This window comes from Neolamprologus multifasciatus, chromosome 15, assembly GCF_963576455.1.
Source record: "Neolamprologus multifasciatus chromosome 15, fNeoMul1.2, whole genome shotgun sequence".
NCBI lineage: Eukaryota > Metazoa > Chordata > Actinopteri > Cichliformes > Cichlidae > Neolamprologus > Neolamprologus multifasciatus.
In genome coordinates, this window is record NC_140453.1 from 19587418 (window position 1) to 19605821 (window position 18404).

Consider the following 18404-nt stretch of genomic DNA (forward strand, 5'->3'; position numbering starts at 1 on the left):
CTGGATAAGAGAGAAATAAGCTGGGCTGTGTGTGTGTGTGTGTCTCTGTGTGTGTGTGAGCGTGTGTGCTTGTGTATTTCTATGAGAGCAGTGTGAGAAGGGTGGTAAAGGAGTTGAAGAAATTCCTATAAAACGAAAAGGTGTTTCAGATTTGATTTTAGTTTTAAGGTTCAAAGTAGAGATTGGCTTGCAGTAAAGGCTGAAGTTAATACTGAAATACTGAGCTGAGAGGATTTAATAATGCCAGAGAAAATCTGCATTTTGTATCTTATGGGCTAGGTATGCATTACAACAAAGATGTGTTGTAAATGTGTGTGAGGAGAAATAAAGCAGTGTGTCTGAGCTAAAGAATGGTCGTTAAATACCCTGGTACATGCGTGTCTTTGCACAGTCCTCCGATGGCAGCTGTGCATCCCTTTTCCTTTTTAAAAGCTTTGTGAATCACAATAGCTTCAGCTTGTTTGGAGTTTTGCTGACTCACTCTGTCTGTGCCTGTCACTCAGCCCACTCCTGTTAACATCCTGAAGCAAACTGAAAGGAACAAGATGCTCTGTTCATTTACCACCTAGACTGATGGAGTTACTGACAAACTCTGTGCTCTTCAGTGGCTTGCTAAATTTGGTAAATATAGCACTTTGCCTATAATCTGCCATGCTATTATTTAGTTACTAGAGTATTTGCTTTAAATCACTGACTCTCAAACTTTTTCTGGTCTGCCCTACTGAAGAAGCTAAAAAAAGTCAAGGCTTTTAATCAGTGAGCCAAAAAAATACATCTAAATGGTAAATAGTCTGGTTCTTATATAGTCTTTTTCTACCCTACTCTACAACTCATTCACCCATTCATGCAAACAATTCTATACTTTCTATGCATTGCAACTTGGAGTTAGTATCTCGCCCAAGAATATTTTTGCCTGGAAAGTGGAGCAGCCAGGGTTTGAACTATTAACCTTCCAATTAATAGATTAACTGCTCTCCCTCCTGCAATAAAGTCAGCCCTGTAGTAATATGTGTAGTATTGAAGTTTAATTTAAGTAAAATAATATCCAGGATTATAGTCATTCAAGCTGCTTTCACTTCAAATTTCTGCTCTGCTCCACTTTTGGGGCCTCCCCCACAGTTTGAGAACCACTGCTTTAACCAAGCAACATCTGGGAAAATGTCCTATGTTATTTTGTGCGCCTAAAGAGAGCAAGCTCAGTGTTCTTTGAAGTTATGCTCATTAATTGTTAATTAATTGTAAATGTTTGCTTGAGAAATTTGGACAGTAAAAAAAATAGATTCAATTATCAAAATATCTCTAATATAGGAAGTAAAGGCATCTTAGGTAGTAAAGGTTTAAAATATACACACACACACACGCACACACAAACAATTGAATCCAGAAGGCTCATTACTAACACATCATCACCCACAATGTGACTGTTTCTGTTTTCATTCGATCTTCTGATTATCCTTTGCCTGAAGGGATATGACAGCGTGGTACATGAATTGTGCTTTATTGATCCCAGAGGGGAAAATTGCATCACTAAAGCAGCATTTACACAGAAGGACACTCCTCTGATTAATAAAAAAAAGTGTATGAAAACAAAGAAAAAAGTAAGAATAAGAAGCATAAAAAGAGGCAGATGAGTGTAAAAATGGGCCAAATGTTTAAAAGTTTTATTATATTGTTAGGGCAAAATATATTTAATACAGATATAGTGCAGTATACACATTATTTATGTATGTTAAATGTCAGCAAAAGCATGTGAGAGGTATTTGAGATAAACAGAATGAAACCATGTGTGGATAAGGGAGAGAGTGAGCTTTTGATAGTCATTATGTAAATGCAGTCTTTTTAGAATTTCCATTTAACAGAAGAATACATATTTTATATAAAGTGTTTTCGAATGTCTTCTGGTTATGTCATTGCAATGGCTGATTTTCTTACATCATTAAGTTCTGATCAGTAAAGAACCTACTGTAACTAACAAAATTCCTATATGAACCCATTTTAATGAGATAAATGTTTTTTTTCCAGCAGCTTTGAAGCAAACAGGTGTCAGTTTGTGATCTCATGCAGTCGTAGCTGTAGATTAACTGCTGCTAAGCCACTATCAGTTAAATCTGACCAAACATGATATCACATAAAACTTGAGCTGTCATTTCTGGAATCTGATGTATCTGTGTTTGCTCACCTAGTTTCATATTAATGGAGAGAAAGATGATATCAACAAAAAATGTAAATAAAAATGTTATTATCATTGAGAGAAATCAATATTTGATCCCCAACCAAACATGATTTAGTACTTGGTGAAGATACCCTTGCTGGCAAGCACAGCAGTAAGATGTTTTCTTATATTTGGTCAACAGGTTTGCACACATCTCAGTAGGGATTTTGGCCCACTTCTCTTTACAGAAACTCTGTAAATCCTTTAGGTTTCTTTGCCACTCCATGACCTTAATGACTTTGTTTTTGAACTCCTTTCTTGCCATGGCGGTATATTTTGGGTCATTGTCATGCTTCAAGACCGATTAATGACCCATCTTCAGTGTTCAGGCTGGGAGAATGAGGTTCTCATTCATGATTTTTCAGTACATGGCCCAGCCAACTGGCTTCTCAATGCAGTGAAGTAGTTCTGTGCTCTTAACACAAAGCAGTCCTAAAGCATAATGTTTCCACCTCCGTGCTTGACTTTGGGGATGGTGTTCTTCACAATCAGAACTTCTCTTTCTACAAATTCCACGGATCTAGTTGATGCCAATTGTGTTTTCATCTGACTGCAGCACATCCTCCCAAGCCTTCTCTGAATCATTTAGATGTTCACTGACAAACTTAAGGCAGACCTGTACACACGCTTCCTTGATCAGGAGCACATAGTCAGGGTTGCAAGATTTCAATAGTGTATTACAAATGGAGCTACAGACCAAGAGTGATTGATAGTTGATTTATGTTTTTTTCCATTTTCAAATAATCACACCAACAGTTGTCACCTTCTCACATGCTGTAGGTCTTGTAGCCCATTCCAGCCTTCTACAGGCCTTGTCCCTGATGTTTTTTTGAGCCGCTCTTTGGTCTTGGTGGAGAGGTTGGCATGGAAGAAATTGATTCTGTCGAGTTAAGAGGCGAGTTAAGATCAGGAGTATCTGTGATTGATTGGTTGTAATTCATGTGCTACATGGCCACACAGCCAGTCTGGAGCCAGAATTCTGTCTGGGTTGTAGGGGATCAAACATATATCTAATTCAGTGACATGCTCAATCCATTTGTAACTTTCATGTAATGTGTTTTTTCTAGCTTTTTGTTGATATTCTGCTTCGATCTATTAAAATGAAACTACCATACAAATTAGATCATTCCTTTGTAGGTGAGCAAATGTAAAAATTCATCAGAGGATTACATAAATACTCACTGTCACTGTACATAAAGGTAAATAAACATGGGCTATAAGCACCAGCTGAGTCAGGCTGATGCCACTACAACAGGATTGTGGGTGTGTAGAGTTGATGGCAGCTGGAAGGGAAGGGCTCCTGTTATAGTCACTGCTACAACGCAGAAAGAGCAACCTTTTGTTGCTGTAGAGAGGAGATATAGACCATACTACAGCTGTTTAGAACACACATCTGTCACAGAAACTAGGGGCAGGCACCAGCGCATCATGCGGATATCTGAAAGTTGTCCATATATATATATCTATATATATATATATATATATATATATATATATATATATGTATGTATGTATATGTATGTATATGTATGTGTATATATATTGGCTTACATTGTTACTGACACACTAAGTCTGGGGTGACAAACCCATATTATTTTATAGGCACCATGCAGCTCAAGTGAGCTGGATGAATAAAATCACTGCAAACCATAATAAAAGGTTTAATTTATTTTGCTATTAACAGATAATAAAAACACATTCTGAAAATATTCCAATTTAATGAACCATGCATTTACAAATCATGTTCAAGCCCAGACAGAAATATATCTTATTAAAGGGGTTCGTAAAATAAACAAAAGCAAAATAGAACATATTTATGATAAAAAAAAACAGATTTTTAAGAAAAATATGTTTTTATATGTTCATATTAGACGTTCTCAAACCTTTAGTGTTTAGCGTGGAGTTGATTACTTGCCCAATTACTGTGTGGTGGACAACAACGCCCCCTGCAGTGTAAAGATAATTAAGCTCTGCAGGCTATTCTGAAAAATAAAAAAACTAGTGACAAGAATGTCTGACATGTACATTAATTCACAACACGGTTAATTAGCATATTATGCATGTTAAGTATTGTTTATGCACTTGTGCACAAGTGTGTATTTCCCATTAGCTGCAGGCAGTTTATCATAGCATTACGTTATATAATTACTGGTTTTGCCACCTTTATCTTTTTTCTGTGACTCTTTACAAGGAAGCTATTAGATTCCCTCCAGATATCCAAGGCAAAATTCTTGTTAAAATTTAATCCTTAAAAGCCTTTGTTGTCATGGCTGGATTATTAAAAAACAAGACTAACCCTCAGTCTAACAATCATACACGATGTGCACTGGTTGTGTTTTTAATAATGTAGCTGCAATAATAAAGTTTTTTCTTTTCTTCAAACCACACAGCAGACTTTATGGGTTCTTCATTGTGGATAGTATTAGCTTTTCCATGCATCAGGTGCACCTGATGGTGTTTTATCTGCTCCAGGTAGCTTTTCTTGCATAAATAGAGTTACAAAATACAGCAATAAAAAGTTATGGACGACTGTCTAAAGCTCAAACTAGACATTTAGATGTTTTGTTTTTTCAATTTTGAGACACACAGTTTAAAAAAATTTTTTTTCTCTCAATTAAAGAAAAACAGACAACCAGGCAAACAACTGGCTGTCTGATTTAAAAAAAAATATGTCAAATAGATATCCCGTAAGAACATTTATTTAATTTTATTCTGAGCTCGTTATCAATAGCAGAGAGTGATTATCCTCAGCAGCACCTTTTGCCTTCTGCCTTGTATTCATGAGGTTTATTCATGAGTTTCTTGTCATGCAAACCTTATGTAAACCTTCAGATGAGAAATAGAAACTCTGCTTCACCTGAGGTCAAACGCAGACATATTACCACCTTGTGTGATTATGTGGCCACAGTAGATGAGAGAGTGAGGGGAGCCAGCCTCATTAATGTGCTCAGGTGTTGATATATCACGTATGCCACATAATGAATAATAGATAACACCTTCAGGTGGTTCTTCTATTTTTTTCCCATCTCTTCTGGATATCCATTCACTTGAAAGGAACATACAAAAAGTTGTTTGAGTTTTGTTTAACATTATTATGAGATGTTGAGAAATGTGCTCATTGTGGTATATTTTATGGAGGTTCTCTATTTTTAGAAGCAACATATTTGTTTCCTGCTATTCTCTGTTTACTGTGGGTTCTTGTAAAGTGGTGTTCTTCTACATTTTTTATATTGTCAACAAATCTCTCAATACTTTTGAGCTTTAATACCCTGACTCAGTCCAAGCAAAGCAATATTTATACTGAACCCATAATTTTTTCTAAAAAGATATGATAATGTTACTGTGGAAATGTTAGAGAAATGTTATGTTTCACTGCTATTGTGAGCTTCAGGTGTACACGCTGAATAATTATATAAAAACATTATAATATTTGGAATTGAGCAAAAATAAGAAAACTTTTTATGGCCACTGTGATGATAGAGTATTACAAACACGACAGAGTTTTTAGATAATATTAGTATAGACACCCTTCTATTCTATATTAAAGTATAGAATAATAGAGATATACTGACCTCCTTAAAGAAACTCTCAGAATCAAATCTTAGGAGCTTATTGGAACTATTACAGCTTATATTCTCATGCGCTAACAGTTTTAAATCAGTCTCCAGGAGTACAACACAACTTTCGGTTCTTACTAGACTTTAAATCTTTTTTTCTATCACATTCAGTGCAGGTCTGATCACTGGCACTGCTGTCAAGCAAGCCAAAAAAAAGAAAGAAAGAAAGAAAGAAAAAAAGAAACCACAATTTCCACCCCTCTTGATCTTCACAAGCTAATGAGAGCTAAAATCCCCCAGCCCTTTCCCTTGTTGCTAAAAGCCTCTTTGTTGTCATGGCAACTGGCTCTCATCCCTCTGTTTTTTTTTCTCTCTCTGTCTGAATTGTTTGGATGCCTTTATTCCAGTCTCTCCTATTCAAGGCTCTAAACATGCTGCTGTGGAGCTTCACACATTTCAACTGATATGATTATATTTTAGTATTAGTGTGAATGTGATCTTAAAACTTAAAAAAAATGCCAGCAGTGAAAGAAACGGTTATTGGTGTCTTGTAAACTTGCATCACTGACTGTATATATACTTTGGGGACACCACAAAGCTGTTGCTGTCTTTACTGTATCTTGAAAGACTACTAAATAAAGACTGATACATGGGAATCAGAGGTGCAGATTCTCCTAATCACCATCATTTTTAGAATTAACGTTATATTTTATTCAGTTTTACTTTTTAAATTTATTATTAGTAGTTTATTGATTTAGTTAAAAAATCTCATTGAGATTAAAAAATCTCATTTCCAAGAGAGCCCCGGCATCATGGCAGCAAAAGTCTAAAATACATGTACCACATAAGTACATAACAATTAAACAAATACAATATCCCGTACAAACATGTTAAAAATATACAAAAAACAATCAATTAAGAGCGACATTAAAAACAATCACACTGACTAAAAGAATTATTTTCTCATCAGTTGACCCTATAAACTAATAAGGAACCTGCTTACTGAGCTCACAGACTCAGTGAGCATGGGGCAATTTCCTGTGGACTGTTATATAAACGCAGTTGTTTTTGCTACTTCCAGTTAGTGCCAAAACCTGCTTTCTTTCTATTGGCCTGCAGAGGGCGACTCCTACTGACTAAAAACTTTCGCAGTGTCAATCACTAGTTTGTTTTTGTAGTTTCCTATTAAATCCAAGCTGATCTTGATTTTGTAAATTATAATTCCATCCAACATCAGGTGTCTCTTAGGGTGGGCTACCTTGCTTTGCTTGCGACATCTGGGTTGCTATCAAACAGGAACCCACGAAAAGAATCACTAACTGAGATAAATGACCCAAAATTATCTGTTTGGAAGCCGCAATAAGAACTGGTTCATTCCTAAGGAAGGCTGGTTGAGTGCTTCCTGTTATCATCACCTTTAGCAGAAAGGAATGAAAGGAAACCTGTCTCACAATTAATAGCAACACACAATCAGATCGTTCATGAAATAATATCATCAACATGGCCCACAAGTGACACAGATTATATAAATGTCACGTTTTCCATTTCATGCCATAACCTGCTGATGTGTTTTAAATATTCAGGTAATGTTAAACTCAAAATGCTCTCTAAACCAACATTATGAGCTCTATTACTATACATACTATCATATATTACTATGTACTTCCCCATTAAAATGATCAAAGTGAGTTGGTGAATCACTATAGCTCAGTTTGCATTAGTTAAACATTGCTGCTTTTTAGCCTTTAAGATTTTCTTTAATTAGCCTTCACAGAGTCAGGAGTTATACTGGATGGTCTCTTCAGCATGAATGAAAAATAAGAGTGGACAGGATGAGAAACTAATCTCAATTTATCAAGCCTTTCATTTCACTTTTAAGGTTATGTACTCCCTTATACTTAAAAATTTTAGCCTCGTTAATGAAGTGATATTTTTCACTTGTGGTTCTTTTTAAAAAGACCACCATGTTAGCAACTCATGTGACTTCTCCATTGACCTCAAGGATACAAGGATGGAGTTCTATAGCCATTATTTCATGTACAGTCTATGGATAAATCCAAAGGAAAACCTTTTAGAGTGTTCTTACCAGAGTTTAAGAACAAAAAGGAATAAGACATGTAATCGTTTTTGTACAGTTGGCATAAAAAGAGTAAGGTGGAAAATGCAGTAGAGATTGCTTTGTTTTGTTTTAGTGATGGATTAGCAGCTTATGTCATGTTGTTACTGTGACTCGTTTGCGGTGCTAAGGGCCAAATGAAGCTGCTAACTGATATTTGCAGGTGTTCAGCCTGTGGGGCTTTCAGAGTGCGGCTCTAATATATGCAGCTCATTAACACGTGTTTTGACTTGTGGAGAATGGATTAGATACTAATTTTCTCTCAACTTTTCACTGTATGTGCACAGAAGTGGAAAACTTTGTTTCTGGGACGAGCTAGTTGTTGGTCTACACCAGTCTCTAAGTCTTGTTGGCCACATCTCAGGAGATTTTCTTTGTTTGCTGATTCTTTTGATTGAAAATGTATGAATTCGTTTAACATTTCATTTGGCAGCAGCATATAAATATTGATGTCTTAGATTGTTTGATTTCTCCCTCTGACTTCAAATGATAGAAGGCTCCCAAATAGCACACCCATAAAGTTGACCATTTGCATCTTACCTAATGCATGACTAATCGATCCGTAGGACGCTCATCAGTCATGCTGTCAGGCAGATTACTCCTGGCTTGCTGTAATTGGTTTATACATAAGTCTTGTGATGCATGTAGGTGTGTGGGCACATCATCGAGTAAGCAATCATCTGTCACAAGTGGGTGTTTTTACCGCTCGCATGTCTTTCAACATTAAATGAAGTGTGCCGCAGACGTGGTCACCATGAATGACAATAAGACTGAGGCATGAGGTGAGATGAATTACAGCGTTTGAAGGGAACAGATGTCTTGCTTTAAAAAGGGGCATAACAAGTCTGAAATAATGTGGAATAATCACATTTTGAGTGTGGCCGTTAGCTTACTTTCCTGATCTTTTTTTTAAATTGCAAATTGCAATTAACACCAAATTACTAGTGCTGTCCCACTGCTTCACTTTGTGCCACTAAATAGCCATTTATACATTTCTGTCCTAATTACATGGTTTGGGTTCCTGTGAAGTTAACTATGCTACTTTAATTGTGGCACGTGCCATTTAAACTGTTCAGTAATGTCATAGGAGGCAGCAATCCCTTTGGGATTGTGTCAGGAAAAATCATCCAAATCAAACAGGGAATAGGGAATAAGTGAGCAGCTGACCACATGTTACAATTAACTAACACAACATAAATTCACTGTCATTATAAATGGCTGGCAAGGGCTTTGTTATGCCTTGTGTTTCCTTAGCTTTAAAGTTTAGAATTTATGTAGTTAACGTTTTCTTTTGTGCATCCTTAAGTTGACTCGCTTTACTCACTTTCCTTTAGAACTGCCTTAATTGTTCATGGCATAGATTCAGCAAGGTGATGGAAACATTCCTAAGGGTTTGGTCCATATTGACATGGTAGCATCACGCAGTTTCTGCTCATCCATAATGCAAATGTAAACGGTTTAAACTTCTTCTGTCTACATGCCTAAATGCAATGAGTTGCTGCCATGTCATTGGCTAATTTTGTGTGCACAGGCTCTACTTTAAGGTTATAGTTCCTGTGAAGTATCTACACTGCAGTTAGTAGGGCTGAAGTAACTAGATATATTTATTTTGCGGAAACACAAAATCTTCATGAGGCGGTCTCCCTTAATGAATTTAAGATTAATTTGAATGACTGAATGTTTTTCACTGTGTGGATATTGTTTGTGTAACTGTTGTGTAACCACTGCTGATTGGCCTGCTGCCTATCTTGGCCAGGACTAGGGATGGGTATCGTTTAGGTTTTATCCGATACCGGTGCCAAACCGGTACTTTTGAAACGGTGCCGGTGCTTAAACGGTGCCCAAACCGGTGCTTAAAGAATGGAAAACACAAAATTGGTCCAAAAACCTCTCATGTTCAGCTGTTTTTTTGTAAAAAGATAACAATGTTAGTCTTTTCTGCAGGTATACGGCATATATGGTATCACTCTGGGCTGGAAGCAGTGCTTAAACAATGGAAAAAACACAAACTTTGTCCAAAAACCTCTCATGTTTAGCTGTTTTCCACTTTTTCTTCGGTCATTTTAGCCTTTTTGGCCAGGGTGAAGGGAGTATCTGACATCAAACAAGAAGACAGCCGCATGTAGCTATGATGGTGTTTGCTAGTTCACGTTACATGCATTATTTTAATAACGCGGTTAGCTTACTCAACGTAAATTACACACGAACAACATTAAGCTACTCACGCAGAGAAGAACGGCTGCTGCTGCCATCATCATTTCTGCTACACTGGCAGGGCTAGGTTCATCGGATTTAAAGTGTGACCTCCTTTGACAGTATCAGCTTAAAGCACTTGTTGCAGGCTGCTGAGTTTGCATCTTTTGCTGTGAAGTACAGCCAGACTTTTGACCGCTTTGCCTTGGGCATTTTTAATCTGTAGCTCTGCTCTAAAAGAACGTACGTACCTGGACCCGCCTACTATCCTCGAAACGTAAAATGATTGGCTAGAATCTAAAGTGTATCATTCCATACCAGTTGGTGGCGGTAATGCACCTTTCAGTTGTTTGCCAACCGCCAATAGAAATGTAAGGAAGAAGAAAGTGTATCACAGCTCAGGAAAAAAAAGCACCGAAATAAAGCACCGAAATGCGCGCTGCTTTTCGGTCTGGTTACTACCGTTTATGTCAGAACCGGTGCCATGATGGCACCGGATACCGGTACCCATCCCTAGCCAGGACAAAAGAGACTGAAATGTCAAGAGTCATGTTTTCCTGATTAAATAAAGGTTAAATAAGTAAAAAATACATTTTGTAGCATTACATTTAGCTGCCGTTGAAGACAGTTTATAAATGACTTATTAGAAAATATTTAGCAACCGTTGAAAAAACCTACTATATAAATAGTGCCTCGGATTGCTTTCTGTTATAGTAAACTGATGTTATTCATCCAGAAGCATGCAGTTAAAAAGACTAATGCGACACCTGGTCTTCAACACACTTCAGAGTGGAATATCAAGTAGACAAACTGAAAGTTTTTGTCCTCCATTTATTTGTTTCAAACTGAGACGAGGTCACAAGGCCCAGTAGACTCTCAGCCTCTTGCTGTGCTGCTGTCTGAAAGAGTGAGCAGAGCCGTCAGTCACAAAGGAGTCCAAGAAACTGTCCAGCCCATCAGGAAATGAGGCAGCTGCTAAAAAGGTGGCGTTTCTCACAAGTTCTACAACACTCAAGAGACACTCAATATGCCGAGTAATGTCCACAGATACCTGTCATCTCTGAGCACATAAACACACAAATGCATTTACAAAATTGAAATGACATTTTGTGAAAAGTGAGAGCCAGACAATTTTAAAAGTCCTTTTTAAATGTTTGAAAATAATTTTGACATTTCTGTAATTTAGTGTTTTTGATGGCTTATTTTATAAACCTGGTTCACTAAAAGCTCTAGCACTGAAGAAGAAATTCTGCAGTGCAGACTGGGATTATTAGCTAATTAAAACAGTTTCATAAAAACACACTGACATCACTTTTCTTTTCTTGCATATCCTAAATTGCTGCAGAAAACATCAAAATGAAGGTCGGAGATCTTGTTATTTTATATATGATTAAGATCTTAAAGGGCATCCACTGTTGGCAGTGAAAACGGCATCCTCTCTGGCACTTCACCTCATTATACCGTGTTATGGTTTTTGGCATCCTCTGGCTTTCTGCCTGTTATACCTTGCTATCTTGTGAAGTCTCTTTGTAGTGTAGTCCTCTCGGTTGTGCCAGTATGCTTAAGCATTTCAGTTCGCTACTCAGGTATAAAGCATGGAAAATCTCATTTTGAAAAAAGCAATTAACGGGAAATTTAATATGAGGGACCAATTTTGGCAGAATTAATTGCAGAGGTATAGTCTAGAGAGCAGGTAGACAGTAAACATTAACTAGATTGTTATGATTATTGGTGCGTATCCTTGACGTACATATGGGAAAACTCTAATACGCTCTTAAATCCAGTATAAAGCAAAATCAGCTTTGGTACTGAAGGGATAAAGTGGTGAGGGAGTGAAATTTGGTATTGGTATTGTTTTTTTCTTATTTTCTCTACTGGTCATGAACCTTGGCCTCAAACACAGAGTTTTCATTGGCTTCTGCTTCTTTACTTTCTCAAAAAGCTCCTGGATTTGAGCAGCCTGTATGAGTCTGGCTTCATTACCAGCAACTGAAAATCAACCATGAAACCTTTCCTAAGGGTTGCTACTTAACAAAGCATACAATTGGCTACAGCAAGCTGATGGGGGAAAAATTATGTTGGGCAACCTAGTACTTGCAGACATAAAAGGCCGGGGGAATTAGACAACAAAAAGAATAAATGGGGTCTTTGCCTGCACGATTTTACCCTGCTGTATAGTGCGGTAGAAATTACAGCTCGTTTTTCTCTGTGCTGCTGTTCTGCTACAATATCTCAGACTGCCAGGCCTCTCTGTATTTTGATGTCTCTGTTTTTGTTTGTGTGTGTTGCTGCAGACTACTTAACGTGCTGTGCTGTAATCTGGACTCCTTTCTGCTGTTGGAGAGCCAATATAACATCTGCTCCATGTTGCTGCAGAGTCAAATGCGGAACGTCACTGACCCAGACTCCAGTGAGGGGTATGAACTCATAAACACATGCTTAAATTTATGGCAAGTTATTTAAGAGTTTAGTCCATTAATATTTGGATGATAACACAATTTTTGTAATTTTGCTTTTGTACATCAACATCAACAATCAAGAAAGCCAATCATTTTCGGAGGCTCAGTTTACTCCACATTTAACTGAGAAGCAGCTTCAATCATGAGAGGTCTGTCCATTGTTATTCCAAGACAAATTAAGCAAAATAAAGGCTTTTAGTCAGGTAGCTGTTGACTTGAATCAATCAAGTCAGTATGAGGTCCCGTGATGTGTTCACATCACTGATTCACCATTGGGCTAGAAATCCAAAATGAATCTAACAGAGACAGAGCGAGTAAGAACTTTAGGATTGGAAAAATATACATATTGTTAAAATTAAGGAATTTCACAATACAAATAGATAATGATCCAGAGCGCACTGTAAAAAAACCCACCAAAAAATAAGGCATAAAAATGGGATGCCCTTCAATGGTCAGTTTAGTCACCTCCTGTCAATCCAAGCATGCTTTTCAGTTATTAAATACAAAACTCAAAGCAGAAAGACCTACAAACCAGCAACCACTTAAGGTGGTGCTGATTTTGTGGGTGTAGCCTCATGGACATGAGGCGCTAAAAGAGTCTTTATATTTAAAATTGTTACTTTTGAGCATCTGAAAATTTGGGACAGTGTTAAAAAAAAGCCTAACATTTCTAAACTGTCAACTCCAAACTGTTGTTAATGTTGCTGAATTAAAGCTGGAAGTCTGTACTTAAATCACATCTTGATTGTTTGACTTACAAGACACTGTGGTGGTGTAGAACATTATAAGGATTGTGTCATTGTCTCAATATTTATGGACCTAACTGTTTCATTTTTTTTTATTGTTCATAATTGTTGATAATTCTCTTCAGTCTTTTTATCAGGTGTTTGTTTAGCTTTTGTTAAACTGAACTACTAGTTTGTATTTAAGTTAGTAATGATAGAATATATTATTAGTTAATAACTAATATTATTACTTATTGCAGTTCATATACTATGTTTATTTTTTTTCTGTGCTTGAAATCTGAGTCAAAAGTATAAGCAATTCAGTATTTAAAAAACTAAAACCAACTGTTGAGTTAACTTCTAGTGAGTTAATGAGGCTAGCTCGCCTTTTAAAGTGCGAACATTTTCTTATTCAGAGGTGTAATATAATGTGATTTTTTTTTCAGTTACCACCCACATCTCCTTGTTACATAGAATAGAATACAATAGAATAGAATAGCCTTTTATTGTCATTGTATATGTACAATGAAATTCTGGGCGCTCTACCCCAACTGTGCAGGGGAAAAAAATATACATAGTAGGATGGCAAGAATAATAACAGACAAGATGAGTATATACAAACAAGAAGAATATATACAAATCAGGAAGAAGGCACACAAAAGGGAGGGACATCTTTCAGTGTTGGTGACACACATTTACTGGGTCCTGAGAAATAATGGTCCTGTTTTAGAGATCTAAAATGTCTACGTTGTGATGCTGGAAAGGTGGCTTTACATCTCATTTGACTCTTTGTGTTTACTTTTGTATGCATTCACTGGTTACATTCATGCGTTAAACACAACTTGGTAAGGTTTAGACATTATGAACTGTTTGGTTTGGTTAAGAAAGAAGTTGTGATTTAGGATTAGAGCATGCACCTAATCACTAATGGGCAGGGTACAGGTGAAAAAGGACACTGTGTTCATAAATGACTTATCCCAGTGGACAAAGCAATGCTTATTGGCACCCCAGGACTTGGGAGATGTCACCTCTGGAATAAAAAAATTGCCCTAACCTACTGTAAATTCTTTCTTATGGCAAGCAGAGGGTGACTGCTGTGCCATTCAAAACCAAATAAATCTACAAGAAAATTGCAGCTTTAATATGACCTTAGCAGACATTTTCCTAATGAGCTTACATTCTCAGTTGCTACTTGAAAGCCATGTTTAATGAGCCCAGAATTGAGTAAAATAGATGATAAAACAGTCAGTCAGGGCTCCAAAACAGGACTTTACAAATCACTGAGTGGTGTCACAGTGGTTATAGTGGCCATCATTTATCTACAGTCTATGAGCTTACTGTAAAATTCAAACATACGATGTACAATAATTTCAGGAAAAGCATGTTTACTTGAAATCTGAAGAACTCCAACAACAAAAAGCGCTAATTTCAGCGGAAGTTGTTTCATATTCTCTCTATGCCCACTCGGCTGTCACAGTCACTCTCATATTTGAAGGTTTTTTGTTTCTCTGTGAATCACTTTGATATGACAGAACACTTTTGAAATTAATCAGTGCTCAGGATGAGAAATTGTTTGTTTGCCTTGTGACAAATAAAATAAAATAAAGCAGAAAGAAAGGGAAAAGGCCATTTCTGAGAGTTTATATTCAAGAGCCCTTTTCTCTTGTTAATTTCTGGCAGAGTCATTGCTGTGGGTTTGAATGGGAATGGCCCTGAAATGCTCGCGTGGCATGTCTGAGTGCTAGCTCAATTTTTGAGAGTGATGAGTCGTTAATTCATCCTTCCATCTCTTGATCTCTTTTCCTCTCTTTTTCTCATTGTTATTATGAGCATACTATTTATTTTCTATCTTATTCTCATCCCTTTCCTTTTTCTCCATTCAGTGTCATCTAAACGTAACATTTTTGGCATTTCATGACTGACTTTTTCTGTTGTAGTTCTTTTGCCCGTCTCTTTATTCATATTGCTTCTGACCTTTTCAATATGAATAACACCAGGATTTATCAATCATTTTCTTTTACTACACTTCTTTTAGCCATGAGGGTGTATATATATATTTTTTCGTGCTTAAAAATGTATGCAAATTCCCTTTTGTGCCAAGCAGGCACCAACAAAGAGCACCATATAAGAGAACAGTCCTTTTTATTACTCATTTCAAGTCCAAATTGCTGCAGTTGTTAGAACTATCCAGCATTAAGTGCCTTTATAATTGGAATATTCTCTGATCTAATCTGAATTTCTAACTTGAAAACCCTGCTATCTTTTCTAACTTGTCTCACAGCAGTGTACAGTTATTGAGAGGCTTCAAACTCTGTGAAAAGTACTTCACAGGACTTGAATATCAAAAACGCATATAGTGACTTCCAGTATGGTTCCATTTTCATTTGAAGGGTAATCTTGCCTTGGAATGTTATTTCAGTAATTGCACATGCCATGTGAGCATAATTGGCCAGAAGTTCCTTTTATATTTATGTATGTTTTCTCTTTAAGTCATAACTAGAAATACCTATGCTATACATACTACTGAAGATGCATGACATCAAGGCTGATTTCCATGCTCATTGCTGAGCTCTTCTTTAACCTCCCTTCAAAGAGGGTTTGCTAAACGTCCGAAAACTTAACTTGATTTAATAAATGTCAGTAAAATAACCTCGAGTGTTCTCTGTTCTTCTCAGGACTATCATCATAGACAGTCTGTCAGTGGAGAGGAACCATGTGCTGGTTCGTGTTAGTGTCGTTGGAGGACCATCTGAGAGGAGGCTCCCTCCTCGAGACTTGCAAGAGGTGAGCTTTCCTTTGAATTGTATGGAATTAGTCATACCTTTCTACATGCTGATTTGACTATTGCTGCCACTTAAAATTGTTTTTTTGTTTTGTTTTTTGTTTTGTACAAAACTGGCCCACTGGCCCTGGCTAACCCTTCTCACCAGTTTTTGTAGTCAGCTTCTGATTGCAGAGTGAAGTCAACAGGAAAAAAAAAGTTACAGTGGATTCAGGGAAAGAGAGGACCTACTGCGCAAGTAACACTGCTGTTGTTTTTTTATTGTTTCATAGGATCATCTTGTCCTTTTTTTGTTTCACAGCCAGTAAACATGGACACCACAGGACTCAAATACACAACCTGCAGCTAGGAGGTTGCAGTTCAAAAAAGGCACACTTTAGTAGGCAACAAAGGTTTAGGTACACAGCAGATCAGACAGGGGAAAAAACAGAGACAGGACCCAGGGAGAGCAGGCACAGTAACACTAAATGGCCCGGCAGCTTTGAGTATAAAAAACCATAAGAATAATAACAAAGGGACAACATAAGCTGAGACTTGACTTGTTTTTATTTTTCCCTTCACCATTCCTCAAACTCATTATTCCCTCTGGTCACAATCCGTGCAAAAACCCATCCCTCCACTTCTGTTCTGCACTTTTGCTACTCACAGTTTATTACAGATGAAGTGTCCTACTGATTACCATCACAGCTTCAGTTGTTTGAAGCCTGCAGGTTTATTCGCTTATTTACTCAGCATATTTTGGGATAGAAATAAATTATTTAGGTGTTGTTTATGCAGAACTGAAAACAGGAACTAATTTATGCTGAGGTCAAGGAGAGGATATGAAAGATAATTTGAAAGAGGGGGAAGGTGTAAATTGTTTCCGTCATGTTTCACAGGTCTCTCTTATGCCCTTCCCCTGTTACTTGTAGAGAATATAAGAAATAGAAAGCTGTTAAATAAGTTCTTAATTTGTGTGAAGTCTTCAAAACGAATAAAACAAGTTTTTTAGAGGCATGAAATGAAGTGATTCACTGTAAATGGTAAAAGTCTATTACTCCAAATGTTTAGAGCTGAGCCGTATATATTTTGTGTTCCGCTTCTTTAATGTAACAGCAGAGCTAGACGTGTTATGTTGGGATGAGGCCTAAAACAGACACATACTGGCAGCAAAGTTACTTTATAAAATGAGCAGAGAGGTTTACAGTCAGACATCAGTATAAAAGCAAAACACTGAGCACAAAAGCCTCTGTGCAACTTTACTGAGCTGTGCACACATGGAGAGATCTGCAACATCAAACATCAACTATTTTTTTCTTTTGTATCTAGTATCGTATTACATAGCATAATGTTACATTCATTACAATGCAATGTAATTTAGGATTTTAAAGAAACTGTTTAATGATGTGAGTCAAATTCCCAAAACATCCCAAAAAAGCAATATCTGAAATTTTGCTTAAAAAAACGAACAAACGAAAAATACAGTTGTATTGTGACAGCCCTCTGCCCTGCCTGCTGTGTGTGTCCATCTGTATTGTTTTGCTTGTTCCTTTAGTTTGAGTTAATTAGCACAACTGGGAGCACCCGGTCAGTCTCCTTGGGGCATTTAAGAGCTGGCTTTTGCTCTCTGTCCATCCACCCAGCACCGTGCTATTTTTTTGGTTGGCTTTAGTCTGATTATTTTAGGTTATACACTCACGACACCACACACCTACCATCCAAACACTCATCCATCTGTTGACACACTGATAAAACTGACTAGACACCTTATAAAGTTAACTGTGATTGTTTATTTTTGGTTGATAAATTGTGCAGTTTTTAATGTACCTCTCCCATTACTTATCATGGCTCATGAGCCGAACCATGACAGACACTCTGAGGAACCCTGTCTTATACTTTATAAGAAAGTGACTAGAGGTGCACTCAAATTGAATGTCCATGAATTTAATGAAACCCAGCTTGGTAGTTTTTGTGTAACCTTGCTGGCCAACAAACAGGATTGAAAACTTACCTCTCCATCAGCTTGCTAATAATGTAAGGACACAGAAATTTAAAGGCTCGCTTTGTTACCTACAGTAACAGCAAGGTCTTGTGGGGTTTGTCTCTGTGCCTTCAAGTGCTCCTGTTTCCTGTCATATCCCCCCCAAAAACAAACAAACAAACAAAAAAATGTCATTTAGCACTTCAGGTTTGGCTGTAGCAGCAACTGTGATCCTGAATAGTTGTCTGTTTCTGTAATTGACTAGCCTGCCAATAGTGTAACCAGTTCCAATATCATGCTGCTCACATATTCATTACAAGTTCTCAAGCTGCATACAGATTGTGTGCCATTCCAATTTTTTCCAACATCTTCAGACAAGCACATCATTGAGTGGTAGACT

At 37.1% G+C, this 18404-nt stretch overlaps 1 protein-coding gene and 1 long non-coding RNA gene across 5 annotated transcripts in view; both read left to right on the forward strand.

Moving 5' to 3' along the window:
• Positions 1-18404, forward strand: part of tbc1d32 (TBC1 domain family, member 32) — a 91753-nt gene that overhangs the window by 25669 nt on the left and 47680 nt on the right. For all 4 annotated transcript variants that reach the window (XM_085132343.1, XM_085132346.1, XM_085132345.1 and 1 more), the window contains exons 24-25: positions 12373-12495; positions 15938-16046. In XM_085132343.1, coding sequence (XP_084988469.1) covers positions 12373-12495; positions 15938-16046 — 232 coding nt within the window. The remainder of the gene's footprint in view (positions 1-12372; positions 12496-15937; positions 16047-18404) is intronic.
• Positions 628-9644, forward strand: LOC146501960 (uncharacterized). The gene is made up of 2 exons (XR_014869222.1): positions 628-2294; positions 2355-9644. It is a non-coding gene; the product is annotated as an uncharacterized LOC146501960 (long non-coding RNA).